Source organism: Prionailurus viverrinus, chromosome B4 (genome assembly GCF_022837055.1).
Source record: "Prionailurus viverrinus isolate Anna chromosome B4, UM_Priviv_1.0, whole genome shotgun sequence".
NCBI classification, from domain to species: Eukaryota; Metazoa; Chordata; class Mammalia; order Carnivora; family Felidae; genus Prionailurus; species Prionailurus viverrinus.
The window spans coordinates 17,007,186-17,026,238 of record NC_062567.1 but is presented as its reverse complement, the minus strand read 5'-3'; the positions used below and the strand labels follow the sequence as shown (position 1 = coordinate 17,026,238).

Genomic DNA, 19,053 nt, shown 5'->3' with positions numbered 1-19,053 from the left:
GGAAAATGCATTCCAGGTTCCAAAATAATTTACAAATCAATTTTGGAACGTAATTTAGTCAGAATGTTTTAAATACACATCAAATTTAGACTCTAACAAAGATGGCATTTCAAATCAGTGAAGAAAAGATGAACAGTTTAATAAATGGTGATGGGACAAATGGAAGCATTTTAGCATCTAGGAAAAAATAAAGTTGGATCCATACCTCACATTGTATTACCTGGATACATTCCAAATGTATCAAAGATTAAACTGTAAAAAAAAAAGAAACCATAAAAATACTAGAGGAAAATGTGAAAGAATTCCTTTACTAACTCTGGAGTATGGAAAGCCTTTCTAACTAATGGTTCAAAATACAGAAGCCATGAAAGACAAGATTAAAAAATAAACCTAAATAAAAATCAAGAACTTCTGCATGGTAAAAAGCCCCATAAGACTGAACAACTGGGAAAACCTGGTTCAACTCATATGACAAAAGCCTAAGGAATGAGGGGCTCCTATGAAAGCTCCAACAAATCAAAAAGAAAATGATCAACAACCAAAGAGAAAAATCATATTAACAGACCACAAAGAGAAAAATGCAAATTGCTTTTAAAAACGTAAGATGCTCAGCTTTACTCATAGTAAGAGAAATGTAAAATAAATGCTCTGAGATACCAATTTTCACCTACTGGATTACCAAAGGGTATGGAGAACACAAGTTTTTCATTCACTGCTGCTGGAAACAAATTGGCACAACCACTAGGGAGAATAATTTGGGAATATCTACCAAATTAACTGCAAAATCCCTTTCACCCAACAGTTCCACCCCTGGGAATTAATAATCCTACAGACATAAGCGCATATATGCAAAATGACATGTATACAAGTCATGAAAGCAGAAGATCAGAAAGTCTATCAACAGGTGACTGATCACACAAAAAAAGAAAGCTTTAAACTATTAATAGATAAATTTGTTCACTGGAAAAATTAAGATACTTAAAAATTAAAGAAGAAAATATTTGTTAATTCACATTTATTTCTATATGCAAAAATAAAAAACCTAGAAGGATATGTAGAGAAGTAATAACAGCAACTATATCAAAGCAGGAAAGTTGTTGAGAAACTAGGCAAATGGTGAACAAGGATAGGAGAAAAGGTTTCTAACATTTTTTAAATTTTGTACATGACTGTGTAACAGTCTAACCATTAAGTTTGTATACAAATAAATTTATGTAGAGCCAGGCAAAAACATTTTATTTTTCCCTTTCATTTACTAACATCATTACTCTATCCCAAAATGCTTTAGAATTGGCTGCCCAAAATGGAAGTGTACTAACAGTAGTTATAACCTGTGCTTTTAAAAGTTTCTTTATCGGTTAGTTTTCATAGTATGCACAGTTTAAGACATTCATGTTTACATATTTAAGAATGGTACTGAGTTATAAAGAAACACGGATTTCTCAGAGGAAAGTAATGAAAAATGGAGATATAAATGAGAAATACATAAGGGTTCTCAGGAAAGCACACCAAAATTTAAAGACAGAAGTCAGTATTTCTTTATATTCAAGCAACAAAATTCCTCAGGGTGTTAAAATTAAGAATTCACTGGAAATATCATCTGTCTAGCAATACACAAAAGAGAGGGGAAAAAAGATTCTAAAACACTAGAGTTTAGCTCTAACAAAAAAAGTGGTTTATGTTTCCAAAAATAATTTCTAATATAAGAAACTGTACCCATTTTTTTTTTTAATCAAGATTTTAATTAGAAGTATGTAGACCATTCTGCACAAGAAAAGTGCTTAAAAGTTTGCCCACGAAGTAGGGGGGAAGAAATCCATAAATTACATACACTACTATTACAATTATTTGAGTGGTAAACATTTATTTGATATTATAATATGAACTGCCAGATATTTTTAAATACCCCCCACTCCACTTTTCAATAAAAAATTTTTAAAAAGTCTCTGTACTTACCCCCATTATCTGTTCTTTTTAAAGCTCCATCCTTATGAGGACACAGTTCACATCTCTATGTAAAAAAAAGAAAAAAAGATTTTTCAGATTACCAAGCTATAACAAATTCTCTGTAACTTCAAAACTATTAAAAATGTGGGAGTATGTGCACTACTTACCACTAAGAGTTTTTCAGAACATTCCTCACAAAGTAATTCTCCTCGACATGGGATCATCCTCAGAACACCAGATAATTTTATACACATCTATACATATGTGCGTATATAAATATGTACACATATACACATGTTTTAAGTAATTGCTACACCCAATGTGGAGTGTGAACTCACAACCCACAGATCAAAGAGTCACATGCTGTGACTGAGCCAACCAGGAACACCATCAGATAACAACTTTACAAAAGTATTACTCAACTATTACATTCCTGCCATGATTTTTTGTAACATGAATAAATACAAAGAGGGGCCTGAAGCACAGTTTTTAACATGTGCCTCTATCCCTTTGCTTTCTGTCTAGGATTATCTAGTATTATCATAGTCAGTTAGGTTTGGTTTCTCCTAAAATAAAGAGCCAAAGTCAAAAACTTTGAATTTTGATTTAAATGAGGGGCAGCTGGGTGGCTCAGTTGGTTAAAACGCCCGACTTTGCTCAGGTCGTGATCTCACAGTTTGTGGGTTCGAGCCCCGCATCGAGCTCTGTGCTAACAGTTTGGACCTGGAGACTGCTTTGGGTTCTGTGTCTCCCTCTCTCTACCCCTCACCTGCTCGCTCTCTCTCTCTCTCTCTCTCTCTCTCTCTCTCAAAAATAAATAAACATTTAAAAAAATCGGGGGGGAGGGCGGCAAATACTGTTTCATATACTGTTAATAGCACTATAATCCAATTCTTTTGGAAAGCAATTTATAGCAACATGATTCCAGAAAAAGACTAATTCAATTACTTCATTTCTAGAGAGCCAAAGGAAAAATATGATAGAAATAGGCACTAAGTACTATGTGTCATTTTTATATCATTTATATACTTTAATTTCAAGACATGAAAATGTATGTATATAAAAATACTTTATATGGCTTTTTATTATAACTATAAAAATTGTATGAAAAGTCTAACTGTATAACACTGAGAGAACTAATGTAATAGTACATTAACAAATATTTATACATAGAAATGAACTCTAAAATATACAAAACGTATTAACAGGATTATGGTGAGGATGGTAAGATTATGAGTGAATTTATTTCTTTATTCCAAAATACTTCATTTCTTTTATAATTGGAATTTTTGTAGCAATACATTACTACATGTTATATCTTCCTACTAAAGATAAAAATAATATAGGAGACTTTAAAGAAAAAACTTTCAGGAAAAGAAAAGAAGGTTAAGTTATAGTTAGAAGACTGTACCCTAAACCCAGGAAGAAAGGATCTGGTATGAGGGACCTTGGACCACAGGGATTCCAGATCCTATAGTCAACCAATCCAAAGTGGAAGGTTTTATAGGACAGGATGCAGTCAGACATGTTACTATTACAATTCCACAGATCCATTCTTATTTTAGTGAGAAGTAGTGTTAAAAAGGTATAAGTAGGGGGCCAAGGCAGGGGAAAAAACTAAAAATTAAAAATTAAAAATAGTACAAGTAAATCCTATGAAAGGTAACAGACATTATAAGGAAACCAAAAACAAACAAACAAGCACACATTAAAGACCTCACATTTTAGAGGAAAAAAAAAAACAAAAAAAAACAAGAAAGAAAACGAAGGAAAAAGAAAAAACACCTTTAATTGAAATGGCCCCAACAAATGCCAAGTTACACAAGGTGGCTCTTTCTTTTCTACATCATACAGTATAGCAAAAAATGATGCAACTATTTTCCATCTTCAGAATGTAAATGTCAATTTCCAAATACTTTTACTACTTTATATTAGATTCTTCTGCCAAAGGATAAAACCCACTATATCAACTCACTAAATCAAGTACAGCCAACAAAAATACTGACCTTCAGGAAGCTGTGGTTATGTAACAATCTATTGCACTCATACTGGCTTGCCCACACTGTGATTACCATCATATTGCAAAAACAACAAGGTAATAAATGAAAATAATATAAATAGATAAAAATAAATAAAATGATAAAAGAGAAGGTTTTAAGTTTGATCTTCCTCATATTATATAGAAGATATAACTGTGGCACACAGACGCATCTGTAGGATAAAACATTTACCATCACTATTTCTTTTTTTCTTTTTTTTTTTTTTAAGCAAAAGATAAAAAATAAATCTAAAATAACCTATCTTGGGGCACCTGACGTGGCTCAGTCGGTTAAGTGTCCGACTTCAGTTCAGGTCATGATCTCATGGCTCATGAATTCAAGCCCCGTGTCAGGCTCTGTGCTGACACCTTCAGAGCCTGAAGCCTGCTTTGAATTCTGTGTCTCCCTTTCTCTCTGCCCCTCCCCTGCTCATGCTCTCTCTCTCAAAAATAAACATTTTTTTTAACTTTAAAAAAATAAAACAAAATAATCTATATTCTCTTGTGTTTTACAAAGGCTCAAGGTTACAACAGAAATGAGCAACCTAGTGCCAAGGTTGTGGTCTCCAAACAACATTTCCCAAAGGAACCAGGACCCCTAAGAGATGTAGAGAATTCTTGGTCTAGGTCAAGTAAGTCCAGGTAACTTGTTCTATCAACTAGCCAGGAAGCAATAAAAGACTACTGTAGTCATGTCCAAAGGATTTATCAGCCAACTTAAAGAGGTTCCTGCCAGACAAAGATGAAATCATTTAAGACCAATAAAAGATAATAACTGCAATGAACTGAAACACACCAAATATTTTTAAATCTGTAATAAAATTCATTTGTACTTCCAAAACAGCTAAGTAAGGTTATAAGAGAGAAACTCCTATACAGATAAACAGCCAGATTCTGGTTTCCCACTAGAAGTCAAAACTTGGAAGGAATCCGCAAGAAGTCTCCCATTTTTTAGGACTTACTTTTAGCCTGAAGGCAAATTTGTACATACAGGATCTGTCTCACTAACCTTGGACCATACATGCACAGAACAAGCTTGAACCCAATTAAGGAAAAATGAAATAAAAGAAGATTTAAGCAACTGCTCAAAATATACAATAAGCAGTTTGAATCCAACCAAATCAACTGCCTGATAAAAGCAGTAACATGGGCGCCTGGGTGGCACAGTCGGTTAAGCGTCCGACTTCAGCCAGGTCACGATCTCGCGGTCCGGGAGTTCGAGCCCCGCGTCAGGCTCTGGGCTGATGGCTCAGAGCCTGGAGCCTGTTTCCGATTCTGTGTCTCCGTCTCTCTCTCTGCCCCTCCCCCGTTCATGTTCTGTCTCTCTCTGTCCCAAAAATAAATAAACGTTGAAAAAAAAAAATAAATTAAAAAAAATAATAAAAGCAGTAACAATTTCCTCAAAGGAATATAACAGAATCAAGGCTTCCCACATACAACATTCACAACGTCTAGAAAACAATCCAAATTACCTAATCTATTAAGAACCAGAAAAATGTTAATCATGCTTACGATAAACGACAATCAATAAAGGCCAACCAACCTTAAGATGACCTAGACACTGGAATTAAGACTTTAAATAGCGATTATAATAGAGTCCTAGGAGGCAAATAAAATGTACCTCTATGAAGTGAAATAAGAAATCCCAACAAGAAACTATAAAAAAGAATTCAATAAAAATTCTAAAACCGAAAGCTAAAATTTGTGAAGTGAAAAATTTACTGGATAGATTTAACAGAATCAAGATGACAAATAGAGTCAGTGAGCTTGAAGCTACACTAACTCAAATCTTTACTCTGAGAGAAAATATTGGGGAAAAAATGAACAAGGCTTCAGGGACTGACTGAATGGTATCAACAAATCGAACATGTATAACTGATGGTCTGGAAAAGGAGGAAGAAAAGGGGTAGGGAGTAAGAATACAGAATATGAGAATACCAAAAAGAGTTCTGAAAACTAGTGGATGAAAATTTTGATTTGAAGAAAGACAACTTTACGGATTCAAAAAGCACAGGGAATCCCAAATAGCCAAACTGGTTGCTGAAAAGCAAATGCAGGAGATCTCTTCAAGGAGCCAAGAGAAAATGACACATCAGATACAGGGGAACGGTGATTAGAGAAATGGCTGATTTCTCATCATAAAGTATGGAAGCCAAAAGACAGTAAAATAAAATCTTTAAAGTGCTTCAAGAAAAAGAACTGTAGTTCCACCCAGAATTCTATATGCAACTAATATATCCTTCAAAAACAAAGGTGAAACAGATATTTTCACGTAAAAGGCAGTAAACAGAATTCATCACCAGAAGACATGGACTACAACAAAGGCTAATAGAAGAAGTTCTTCATAATAAAAGGAAATGGTACTAGATGAAAATATAAATCTTTAGGAAGTGAAGAAGAGGACCACAAATGGTAAATATCTGAAGAATATAAAAAATTTTAGTTCTTAAATTCTCAAAACTACAAATGATTATTGAAAGCAAAAATTATAATACTGTTTTCTGGAGGTTATAACGTATAGATCTAACACATATAACAAGAGCATAACTGACAGCAGACAAACGGTACATCAAACAATCTCTATGGTTGCAAGATTTCTACACATTCAAGAAGTGATACAGTATTAACTGTAAGTGGTACACTATATAAATACACGATAAAAAGCTAAGGAAAGATATTGAAATTGCTAAAGAAATAAATGCTAAAAGGAATAGCTTTACAAAACTGATATATTAAAATTCTAATCTATATGCAGGGGTGCCCGGGAGGCTCAGTCGGTTGAGCGACCGACTTCGGCTAAGGTCATGATCTTGCGGTGAGTTTGAGCCCCTCTTCTGGCTCTAAGTTGACAGCTCAGAGCCTGGAGCCTGCTTCAGTTCTCGGTCTCCCTCTCTCTGCCCTTCTGTTCATGCTCTGTCTCTCTCCCTCTCAAACATGAATAAATAAACTTTAAAAAAATGTTTTTTAATAAATAAAAGTAAAACAAAAGACATGCAACACCAAAGACTGAAAACTACAAAATATAGGGAAGAAAAAAAAAAAACAAAGATGATCTAAATAAATGGAGATATACCTTGTAATTAAGAGGAAGACTTGTGGCACCCAGGGGACTCAGTGGGATAAGTGTCCAACTTCAGCCCAGGTCATGATCTCACAGTTCATTAGTTCGAACCCCGTGTCAGGTTCTGTGCTGACACCTTAAGAGCCTGGAGCCTGCTTCAGATTCTGCCCTCCCTCCTCCCCTCCCCCTGCTCTGTCTCTCTCTCTCAAAAATAAACAAACATTAAAAATATTTTTTTTAATAGGAAAACTCAACATGTTAACATGTCAATTCTCCTCAAACTGACCTACAGATTGAAAGCAATGATAATCATAATCCTACCAACCTTTTTGAAGAAACAGAAAAGCTAATATTGTAATTTATATAAAGTGCTTAATACTTAAAATATGCAAAGCAATCTTGATAAGGATGGAAAAGGTTGAAGGACTTGCAAATCTAACTTCAAGACTTACTATAAAGTACAAATAATCAAACTAGTATCACAATGATATAAAGACAGACAAATAAATCAATGGAGCCGAATGAAGACTCCTGCAATAGCCCACTTAAGAAGCCAAGTGCTGTTTCACCAAAGCAGTTCAGTAAGGAAAGGAGACTCTTCAACAAATGGGGCAGAAACTGGTTATCCAGATGCAAACAACAGACCCTACAAAACTTAACTTGAGATACAGTACAGACCTAAGTATAAATTAACAAAAACAAAGTTTTAGATGAAACAAAGCAAATGACCTTCATGATTTCAGGGTTAGGCAAAAGTGTCTTAGCTCATAGTAGACAATAAAGACAAAAAACTGACAGACTTCATCAGACAAATATTTCTGCTCATCAAAAGCACAGTTAAGTAAATAAGATGGGGTGCCTGGGTTGGCTCAGTCAGTTGAGCGTCCAACGTCAGCTCAGGTCATGATCTCACAGTTCACGGGTTAGAGCCCGGCGTCGGGCTCTGTGCTGACTGACAGCTTGGAGCCTGGAGCTTGCTTTGGATTCTTTGTCTGCCCCTTTCTCTGTCCCCCCCCCCCCCCCCGTTCATGTTCTCTGTCTCAGAAATAAATAAACATTAAAAAAGAAAAGGAGGGGCGCCTGGGTGGCTCAGTCGGTTAAGCGTCCGACTTCGGCTCAGGTCATGATCTCATGGTTCGTGAGTTCGAGCCCCGCGTCGGGCTCTGTGCTGACAGCTCAGAGCCTGGAGCCTGCTTCAGATTCTGTGTCTCCCCCTCTCTCTCTGACCCTCCCCCGTTCATGCTCTCTCTCTGTCTCAAAAGTAAATAAACGTTAAAAAAAATTAAAAAAAAAAGAAAAGGAAAGGAGGGAAAAAAACACAGACTTGGAGAAAGTACTTACAAAACATTTATCTAACAAAAGACTAGTATCCAGGACATGTAAGGATCTTTAAAAAGACAGAATTAAAAGGGGGGAAGGGAATTTTACCAAACTCTTCATAAGGGAGAACACACAAATAGTCAACAAGCAAGTTAAAATGTGCTCAACATCACTAGTCATTATGAAAATGTACAATAAAACCATAATAATATCACTTCTAGTCAGGATTGAGTAAAAGGGACCAACTTCAACCTTTTGCATAAGATAACAAACACCTAACAAAATGTGTATGAAACAACAGCACTGAATATTTTGGAAAAGTAATGAAAGACTGATCCTGGGAAACAAAAAACAAACAAGAGAGGCCATACATTTGCCCAGCTTACTGCCTTGAGTTTCCGGGCCATGAACAGGCAGAAGGAACCCAGGCAGGGCATGTGGTCTCCCCAAGTTGAAGAAATAATGTTGGGCGTCCAAGAAAGCCAAGGCAGTTAGAACTCAAAAGGAATACTGGCACTGAGGAGAGAGCTAGAGAAAAAGAAAAAGGAAGAGCTCTACGGAGGCCTGTCCTAGAAAATACTGAGTAATCAGTACTTGCATGTGAGAGAACTATTCAAGGCCAGGTAGAGAACCACCAGTTGAATCAGAAATAACCCCAGCACCAGAACTCACAGAAGGATGCAAATAATGCTTGTTTCGGAAAGTCAGAATTAAAACACCCAATAATTAATACTGCATCAAAGTACTAAGAAGGATTATGCCTCCGAAAGTGGGAAAAGTTAACCCTAGACTAAACTGAGCCCTGGTCTATCTAAACAAAACATAAAACCAAGACCCAAAAGGGACAAACTTTTCTAATAACCATGTCACAGAACAAAGTACAAAAAGTATTTTTAGGCATACTAAAATAGAGAACATAACAAGATAAAATTCACAATGATTAAAAATCAATACAAACTTACAAGACATACACACAGAAGCAACAAATTACATCCAATAATGAAACAAGTACCAGTCAAACCAATCTTGAAATGACACATAACAAATTTAGTACACAAATCTTATAAAACAATTATAGTGAATACACTCACTGTTCAAAAAGCTGGCAAAAACATTAAACATGTTAAGTAGAAATATGAATAAGAGTTTTTAAAAATTTGAACTTCTAGCGATGAAAATGACCAAGGTCTAAGATGAAAAATATACTGAAAAAAAAAAAAAAGATGAAAAATATATTGTATAAGATTTACAGCACAAGAAATCAAGTAATAGCTAATAACTAAAATGAAACACATAGAAAAAATACTTTAAAAAATTAACAGAGTATGGGGCACCTGGCTGGCTCAGTAAATGGAGCACAGGACACTTGATCTTGGGGTCGTGAGTTTGAGCCCCAAGAGTAGAGTTTACTTAAAAATAAATGAAGAGAGTTTAAGTTAGCTGTAAGTTAACTTCAAAAGGCCAAATATACTTGAATTTGGAGCCACTAACAAGGAGATAATGCAGGTGAAAAAAATCGGGAAAAATGTCAACAATTTGCCATTCTTAATGATATTATAAGCATACAGAACAAAAGCACTCTTTAAACACCAAGCAATAGAAACATAACGAAATATAAACCATGTGTCAACATATCCAAAGAAAGAAAGAAATGTAAACTAAAACATATGATTACAATTGGCAAAAATCTTTATATATAATATACTTTTAAGTATCTTTAAAGCAGACAGAGAAACAGTTCATATTACATCATGGAGTATCAAAAAAAGTAAAAATGGTTATATTAATATCACTTAAAGTAGATTTAAAAATCAATATTATCGGGATGCCTAGGTGGCTCAGTCAGCTGAGCATCTGACTTCAACTCAGGTCATGATCTCACGGTTCATGGGTTCGAGCCCCACGTCAGGCTCTGTGCTGACAGTTCAGAGCCTGGAACCTGCTTCGGGTTCTGTGCCTCCCTCTCTCTCTCTGCCCCTCCCCCGCTCGTGGTCTGTCTCTCTCTCTCAAAAATAAAATAAACATTAAAAAAAATTTTTTTAATCAATATTATCAGAAAAAGGAGGCTTATTTCACAAAGACAGTGGGTTTAACAAAGGTGAATTCTACCAAACATTTAAAGAAGAGTTAATACCTAGTCTTCTCAAACTATTACCAAAAAAAAAAAAAAAAAAAAAGGAAGTAAAGCTTCGAAATTTATTTTACAAGGCCAGCATTAACCTGATACAAAAACCAGATAAAGACACTACAAGAAAAGAGAACTACAATCCTATCTAATATAGATGCAAAAATTCTCAACAAAATATTACCAACGGAATCCCACAATAATCAATAAGAATCATTCACCACAATCAAGTGGGATTTTTTTCCTAGGATACAAGTGTAGTTCAATATTTGCAAATGAATCAACATGATACATACATCACATTAATAGGAGAAAGGATAAAAATGATATGATGTCAATAGATGCAGAAAAGGCATTTGACAAAGTACAACATGTATTCATGACAAAAACCCTCAACAAAGTAGGTGTAGAAGGAACATTTCTCAACATAATAAAGGCCATATATGAAAAACCCACAGCCAACATCATAGTCAACAGTGCAAATGTTAAAAAAAGCTTTTCCTGTTAAGATCAGGGAGGAGACAAGGATGTTCACTCTGACCATTTTATTCAACACAGTACCAAAGTCCTAGCTGCAGCAATCAGACAAGAAAAAGAAACGAAAAGTATCCAAACTGGTAAGGAAGAAGTCAAACTGCCACTGTTTGCAGATGACACGATACTATACATACAAAACTCTAAAGACTCCATCATTTTATTATACTGTAAATGAATTCAGTAAAATCACAAGATAAAAGAATAATAGAGTAATATACAGAACTCTGTTGCATTTCTATACATCAACAACAAAGTAGAGAGGGGGCTCTGGGTGGCTCAGTCGGTTAAGCATCCAACTTTAGCTCAGGTCATGACCTCACGGTTTGTGGGTCCAAGCCCCACGTCAGGCTCTCTGCTGACAGCTCAGAGCCTGGAGCCTGCTTCAGATTCTGTGTCTTCCCCACCCCCCCCCGCCCCTCCCCTGCTCACACTCTAAGCACACATTTGAAAAAAAAAAAAAAAAAAAGAACAAAACTGGACCACTTTCTTAGTCACCCACACACAAAAAAAACTCAAAACAGACTGAAAATCTAAATATAAGACCTGAAACCAGAAAACTCTTAGAAGAAAACATAGGCAGTAATATCTTTGACATCAGCCATAGAAAAATTTTTCTAGATATGTCTCCTCAGGCATATAAATAAAAGCAAGGATAAACTTTGGGACTACATCAAAATAAAATGCTTTCGCACAGCTAAGGATACCCTCAACTAAAAGCAATCCACTGAACAGGGACAATGTTTGTACATGATAAATCTGATAAGGGGTAAATATTCAAAATACACAAAGAGGGGCACCTGGGTGGCTCAGTCAGTTAAGCGTCCGACTTCAGCTCAGGTCATGATCTCGCAGTCCGCGAGTTCGAGCCCCGCGTCGGGCTCTGTACTGACAGCTCAGAGCCTGGAGCCCGTTTCAGATTCTGTCTCCCTCTCTCTCTGCCCCTCCCCTGTTCATGCTCTGTCTCTCTCTGTCTCAAAAATAAATAAATGTTAAAAAATAAAAATAAAATACAAAGAACTTACACAACTCAACACCCACACACACAAAAATCTGATTAAAAAGTGGGCAAAAGCCCTGAATGTACATTTCTCCAAAGGAGACATACAGAAAAAGAAACCCTCATGCACTGTTGGTGGAAACTCAACGGATGCAGCCATTGTGTAAAATAGTATAGTGATCCCTCAAAAAATTAAAAGTAGAAGTATCATATAATCCAGTAATTCCACTTGAATGTTTACCGAAATAAAACAAAAATACTAATTCAAAAAGATACATGTACTTCTATATTTACTGCAGTATTATTTACAACAGCCAACATATGGAAGCAACCAAAGTGTCTGTGGATAGATGAATAAAGAAGGTGTGCATGTATGTGTAGGTAATGGAGTATTACTCAGCCATTAAAAAAAAAAAAGAATAAAATCTTTCCATTTGCAACAACATGAATGAATCTAGAGAGTATAATGCTAAAATAAGTCAGCCAGGGAAAGACAAATTCCATAGGATTTAGCTTATGTGTGGAATCTAAAAAAGAAAACAATAAGTGAACAAACAAAACAGAAACAGACCCATAAATACAAAGAACTGGGGGCTGCCAGAAGGGAAGGTGGGGAATGAGGAGTAAAATGGAAAACAGTAAAGTGTAACTGGGTAAAATAGATAAGAACAATGATAAAGGTGATTAGATTAATGATTATGTTGATGAGCACTGAGAAATGTATAGAATTGTTGAATAATATTGTACCCCTGAAACTAATGTAACACTACGTTAATTACACTTCCATAAAAAGACATAAAAAAAATCAACAATATCAGGAAAAAAGAGGATCATTTTACAAAGATAAAGGCTTTAACTCATTAAGACAATATAAAAATCCTAAACATTTATTCATCTAGTAACAGCTTCCAACTACATGATGTAATAATAACAGAACTACAAAAAGAAATGCGAAAATCCACAATTATATATGGAGATTTCAACAAACCTCTCTCAATTGGTAGAACAAGTAAACAGAAAATCAGTAAGAATATAATAACTTTGAACAACATTATCAACCAGAAGAACACCATCAAACAAACTGACATTAAGTGACACTGACAGGATACTCTACACAAACTAGCAAAATACACATTCCATTCAAGGACATATGGAAGATTCACCAAGACAGATCTATATTCAGGCCATGAAACAACTACTGATAAATTTTAAAGGTTTCAAGTAATACAAAGAATTTTCTCTGACGAGTAAGTCAAAAAAGAAACCAAAAGAGAAAATTGAATCTATTTTTAAATGAATGAAAATGAAAACAAAACTTACCAAAATCTGTGCAAGGCAGTTAAAGCAATAATTGAGGGGAAAAGTTACAGCACTAAATACCTGTTAGAAATCTCAAATCAATGACTTCACCTTGTACCTCAAGAAATTAAAGGACAAAAACAAAAGAAGAAGTAAGGATCAGAGCAGAAATAAATGAAATATAAATCAAAAACAACAGAGCCAACTCATTGAAATCAAAGGCTACACTTCCTCCATTTACTGCATGATGGAGATGTACTTTTCCCTCTTAGGCAATACAAACAAAACCTGTAGACACTATAAATGAAACAAATACATTCTGAAAAATGTTAAGAAGGCAAATTAGCTAGAAACCACAGGACTCAAGGAATAACATGGCATTGAGGTTCCATAGGTTTTCTTTTTGCCTAATATATCCCACTCTTTGATTGGAAAGAGTCAGCAACCCAGAAGCACCGAAAAGTACAGAACAGACCCCCCCCACCCCCAAAAAAAGCTCAAATGAAAGGACTCCTCTCTCTTGCTAGACAAACAACCAGGAAGGGCTCATATTAGCTAGGAAAAGAAAACTTTTAGACAGTAGCTGCTCTACTCCAGCACATCACCACAGAAAAAGCTGATCCCACCCACTCCTGCTATGGTCAAGCAAGGAACCTAGACATCCACTCTTGTGAGATTATGAGTCATTCCAAGACTACCCCTGGGGTAGTGTAAGAGCAGAACAAACAGGGAACCAGAATTCTCAACCTCACTGGCTGGTAATGAGCATGTCCCCCCACTGTGTCAATGGAGACAACAAGGGAAGCCTGGACTTTCACCTCCATCTGGCAGTAACAAGGAAACTGATCCTGTCCCTGGGGTGGTGTCAGAACATCTAGCAAGGAGTTAGGAGTTTCACCAACACACAGTGGTAAATGAAGCCATATCCATTGTGGCGATCAGGTAGAGCACCATCATACGCACCTCTGCTTAGCATTAACAAGCAGCCTCCCTCAAATGTCAACAAAGGCCCAAGAGGGAATGTGAACTTCATCCCACATCTGGCATAAGGAGATGCCAACCACAACTCCTCAAATCAGACAAGTGTCAGAAAAAGCCAGCTAAAACAGGTTTGTGTAAGATGCAAAGTCCCAAACACAAAACGTTCAGGTTTCAATCAATCATTTGTCATGGGGCACCTGGGTGGCTCAGTTGGTTAAGGATCCAACTCTTGATTTCAGCTGAGGTCATGATCTCATGGTTTGTGGGTGTGAGCCCCACATCAGGCTCCATGCTGGCAGTGTAGAGTCAACTTGGGATTCTCTCTCCCTCTCTCTCTGCCCCTCCCATGCTCGCTCTCTCTCTCTCTCTCTCTCTCAAAATAAATAAAATCATTTGTCGTAACAAAAACCAGAAGATCTCAAATTGAATGAAAAAGACAATCAACAGATGTCAACATGTAGATATTTGTAATTTTAACATCTGACAGAGGTTACAATTATCCTTTTTTTTTATTCTTCTTAAGAGAGACAGCATGAGTAGGGGTGGGTCAAAGAGAAAAGAGGGACAGAGGATCTGAAGCAGGCTCTGCACTGGCAGCAGTGAGCCCAATGTGGGGCTCAAACTCACCAACCGTGAGATCATGACCTGAGCCGAAGATGGATGGATACTCAACCAACTGAGCCGCTCAGGCACCCCAGGATGTTAGAATCTTCTGATAAAGATTTAAAAACCAAAAAAAAAATTTTAATGTTTATTTTTGAAAGCGAAAGAGAAAAAGACAGAGTGCAAGCAGGGGAGGGGCAGAGAGAGAGGGAGATACAGAATCCAAAGCAGGCTCGACTCTGAGCTGTCAGCACAGAGCCCAACGTGGGGCTCGAACCCACATATCATGAGATCATGACCTGAGCCAAAGTCGGACGCTTAACTGACTAAGCCACCCAGGTGCCCCCGATGAAGATTTTAAAGCACCCATAATAAAAATGACTAAATGAGGAATGCCTGGCTGGCTCAGCCGGTACAGCATACAACTCTTGATCTCAAGATTATAAATTCAAGCCCCACACTGGGTGTAGAGATTAAATTAAATCTTTTTTTAAAAAATGATTCCAGGGGCACCTAGATGGCTCAGTCAGTTAAGCATCTGACTCTTGATCTTGGCTCAGGTCATGATCTCACGGTTCTTGGGTCAAGCCTCACATCACGCCCTACACTGACAATGCGGAGCCTGCTTGGGATTCTCTCTCCCCCTCCCTCTTCCCCTTCCCTGCTTGCATTCTCTAATATATAAACTTAAAAAATATAAATAAATAAATGATTCCATGAGCAATTACAAACACAGAAATGAAATATAAAAAGCCTCAGAAAAAAATCTAAAATATAAAGAACCAAATGGAAAATTTTAGAACTGAAAACTACAATAAACAAAATTAAGAGCTCAATATGTGACTTCAATAGCAGAATCAAGGAAAGAGAGTAAAAGAATCCATGAGCTAGATGATATAACAATCAAAATTATTCAATATAAACAACAGGGAAGAGTGTGAAGAAATAAAAATGAACAGATCCTCAAAGACCTTTGGGACCATAACAAAAATTCTTAACATTTATGTCATCAGTCTCAAGAAGAAAAGGAGATATAAAGCGGGACTACAAAAGTACTCAATCAGTTGGGTGGCTCAGTCAGTTGAGCATCCAACTTTGGCTCAGGTCATGATCTCACAGTTCATGGGTTTGAGCCCCAGGTCGGGCTCTGTGCTGACAGCTCAGAGCCTGGAGCCTGCTTCGGATTCTGTGTCTCCCTCTTTCTCTGCCCCCCCCCATCTCTCTCCCAAAAATAAACATTACTTATGTGGATCCTGAGAAACTCAACAGAAACCCATGGAGGAGGGGAAGGAAAAAAAAAAAAAAAAAGAGGTTGGAGTGGGAGACAGCCAAAGCATAAGAGACTGTTAAAAACTGAGAACAAACTGAGGGTTGATGGGGGGTGGGGGGGGGGGGGGGTGGGTGATGGGTATTGAGGAGGGCACCTTTTGGGATGAGCACTGGGTGTTGTATGGAAACCAATTTGTCAATAAATTTCATATTAAAAAAAAATAAAAGCTAAAAAATTAAAAAAATAAACATTAAAAATTTTTTTTAAAGCAGAAAAAAGAAAAAGTACTCAAACATAGAATGACTGGGGGCACACAGGTGGCTGAGCATATGACTTTGCCTCAGGTCACGATCTCATAGTTCATGAGTTCAAACCCCACACTAGGCTCTCTGCTGTCATCTCAGAGTCTGCTTCAGATCCTCTGTCCCCCTCTCTCTTTGCCCTTCCCCCCCACTCAAGCTCGTTCTCTCAAAAATAAATAAAACATTAAAAAAAAAGAATGGCTGAAAATGTTCCGTTTTGGTAAGACATAAAACTACAGAATCAAGAAGCTGAGCAAATCTCAAAAGGGATAATTCAAAAGGCAACTACCCCTAAACACATCCTGATTAAACTTCTGAAATCTAAAAACAAGGAAGATATCTTGAAAAGAAGCCAGAGAAAAACATTTTCTTTATACAATAAAATTAACTTGGGAGCAAATTTCTCATCAGAAATCAGAGGCCTGGGGTGCCTGGGTGGCTCAGGTTAAGCATCTGACTTTGTCTCAGGTCGTGATCTCACGGTTCGTGGATTTGAGCCCCACATCAGGCTCAGTGCTGACAGCTCAGACCCTAGAGCCTGCTTTGCATTGTGTTTCCCTCCGTCTCTACCCCTCCCCTACTTGTGCGAGCGCTCACGCGCTCTCTCTCTCTCAAAAATAAATAAACATTAAAAATGTTGTAAATAAATTAATAACAAAAGAAACCACAGAGGCAAGAAAGTGACACAATATTGAAAGAGAAAGTTGTGAAGAAAATGAAAAAAAAAATCAACTCAGTGAAAATCCTAAAACCTGTGGGACATACTAAACCAGTAATAAAAGGGAAATTTATAACCATGCACAGAAAAGTCAGAGTCTCAAATCAATAATCGAAGCTTCTACCACAGGAAACTAAAAAAAGAACAAAATAAACCCAAAGCAAGCAGACAGCAATTAAAAATAAAGAGGAGAAGTCAGTAAAATTTAAACTAGAAAAAAAAAAAAGAAAAATCAACAAAACAAGGAAGGAGCTGCTTCTCTGAAAAGATCAATAAAATTGATAAACCTCTAGCAACGCTGACAAAGAAAAGGAAAGAAGACAAATCAGTATCAGAAATGAAACCGGGGATATCAGCACAGAACCTGCAGACAACAAAAAGATAATCGGGGAATACCATGAACAACTTCACACGCATAACTGACAGCTTAGATAAGATGGATCCCTTCCTTGAAAAACACAAACTACTCTGACTCACCAATTATGAAACTGGTAATGTGAATAACCCTGTAACTATTTTAAGTTTTTTGGGGTTTTTTGTGGGGTTTTTTTTATTTTTTTTTTAGTAATCTCTACATCCAATATGGGGCTTGAACTCATGACCCCAAAATCAAGAGTCATATGCTCTTCCAAATGAGCCAGCCAGAAACTCATAGCCCTGTAACTATTTTTAAATTTTAATTTGTACCTTAAAAACTACCAAAAAAGAAATATGAAGGTCCAGGTAGTTTCAGTGGACAACTGTACCAACCATCTAAAGAATTAACACCAATTCTACACAATCTCTTCCAGGAAACAGAAAAAGCAGCATTTTTCCCAACTCATTCTACAAAGCTAGTATTACTCCAATACCAAAACCATATAGAACATGAAAAGAGAACACTACAGACCATTATCTCTCATGACTAGAGAGATGAAAAAATCCTTAACAAAATATAAACAGAATCCTGTAACACATAAAAAGAGTTATGTGCCATATCGAGCGGGGCTTACTCCACTTAAGTTAAATATTCAAAATCAATGAACGTAATCTACCATATTAACAGGTTTAAAAAAAAAAAAAAGTACATCTATTAAAGCCAGAAAAAGCACCTAACAAAATTCAACACCCATTTGTGACTTTTTAAAATAAATACATAAGAATGGGACGCCTGGGTGGCTCAGTGGGTTGGGCTCAGGTCATAAGCTCATGGTTAGTGAGTTCAAACCCTGCATCAGGCTCTGTGCTGACAGCTCAGAGCCTGGAGCCTGCTTCAGATTCTGTGTCTCCCTCCCTCTCTGTTCCTCCCTTGCTCGTGCTCTGTCTCTCTCTCTCTCAAAAATAAAGATTAAAAATTTTTTAATAAATACATACACACATACATAAGAAAAATAGGAATACAATTCCTGAGGAAGCAGGTAACTTCCTCAACTTCATACAGACAACTACAAAAACCCTACAGTGGTTTTCATCATCTACAAAAAAGCCTACTTAGTGGTTTTCATCATGGAATCAATCCTTTCCCCAAAGGTCTTAAATCTTAAATCCAAACCATGCTGAGATTTCTAGCCAGAAATTTCACTAAAGGAGTACAAATTGAGAAGGAAGAAATAATAATAACCCTACAAAGAAAATCCCAAGGACTCTGTAATAAAACTCCTGTAATTCATACAAGAATTCAGCAAGGTTGCAAAATCTAAGGTAAAAATCAATTGTTACTACCATGCCATGACACCAAAATTAAACATTCAATACTACTTCTAACTGCTTCCCCAAAAATTAAATACTTAGGTATAAATCCACAAGATGTGTATAGGACTTGTAGGCTGAAAACTACATAAAAGTGCCAACAGATGGGCACCTGAGTGGCTCAATC

The 19,053-nt window shown here is 36.6% G+C and overlaps 1 protein-coding gene across 12 annotated transcripts in view; it reads right to left on the bottom strand.

Moving 5' to 3' along the window:
• Window positions 1-19,053, bottom strand: part of MLLT10 (MLLT10 histone lysine methyltransferase DOT1L cofactor) — a 237,646-nt gene that overhangs the window by 194,254 nt on the left and 24,339 nt on the right. For all 12 annotated transcript variants that reach the window (XM_047868456.1, XM_047868453.1, XM_047868458.1 and 9 more), the window contains one exon: window positions 1,957-2,011. In XM_047868456.1, the coding sequence (XP_047724412.1) occupies window positions 1,957-2,011 (55 nt within the window). The remainder of the gene's footprint in view (window positions 1-1,956; window positions 2,012-19,053) is intronic.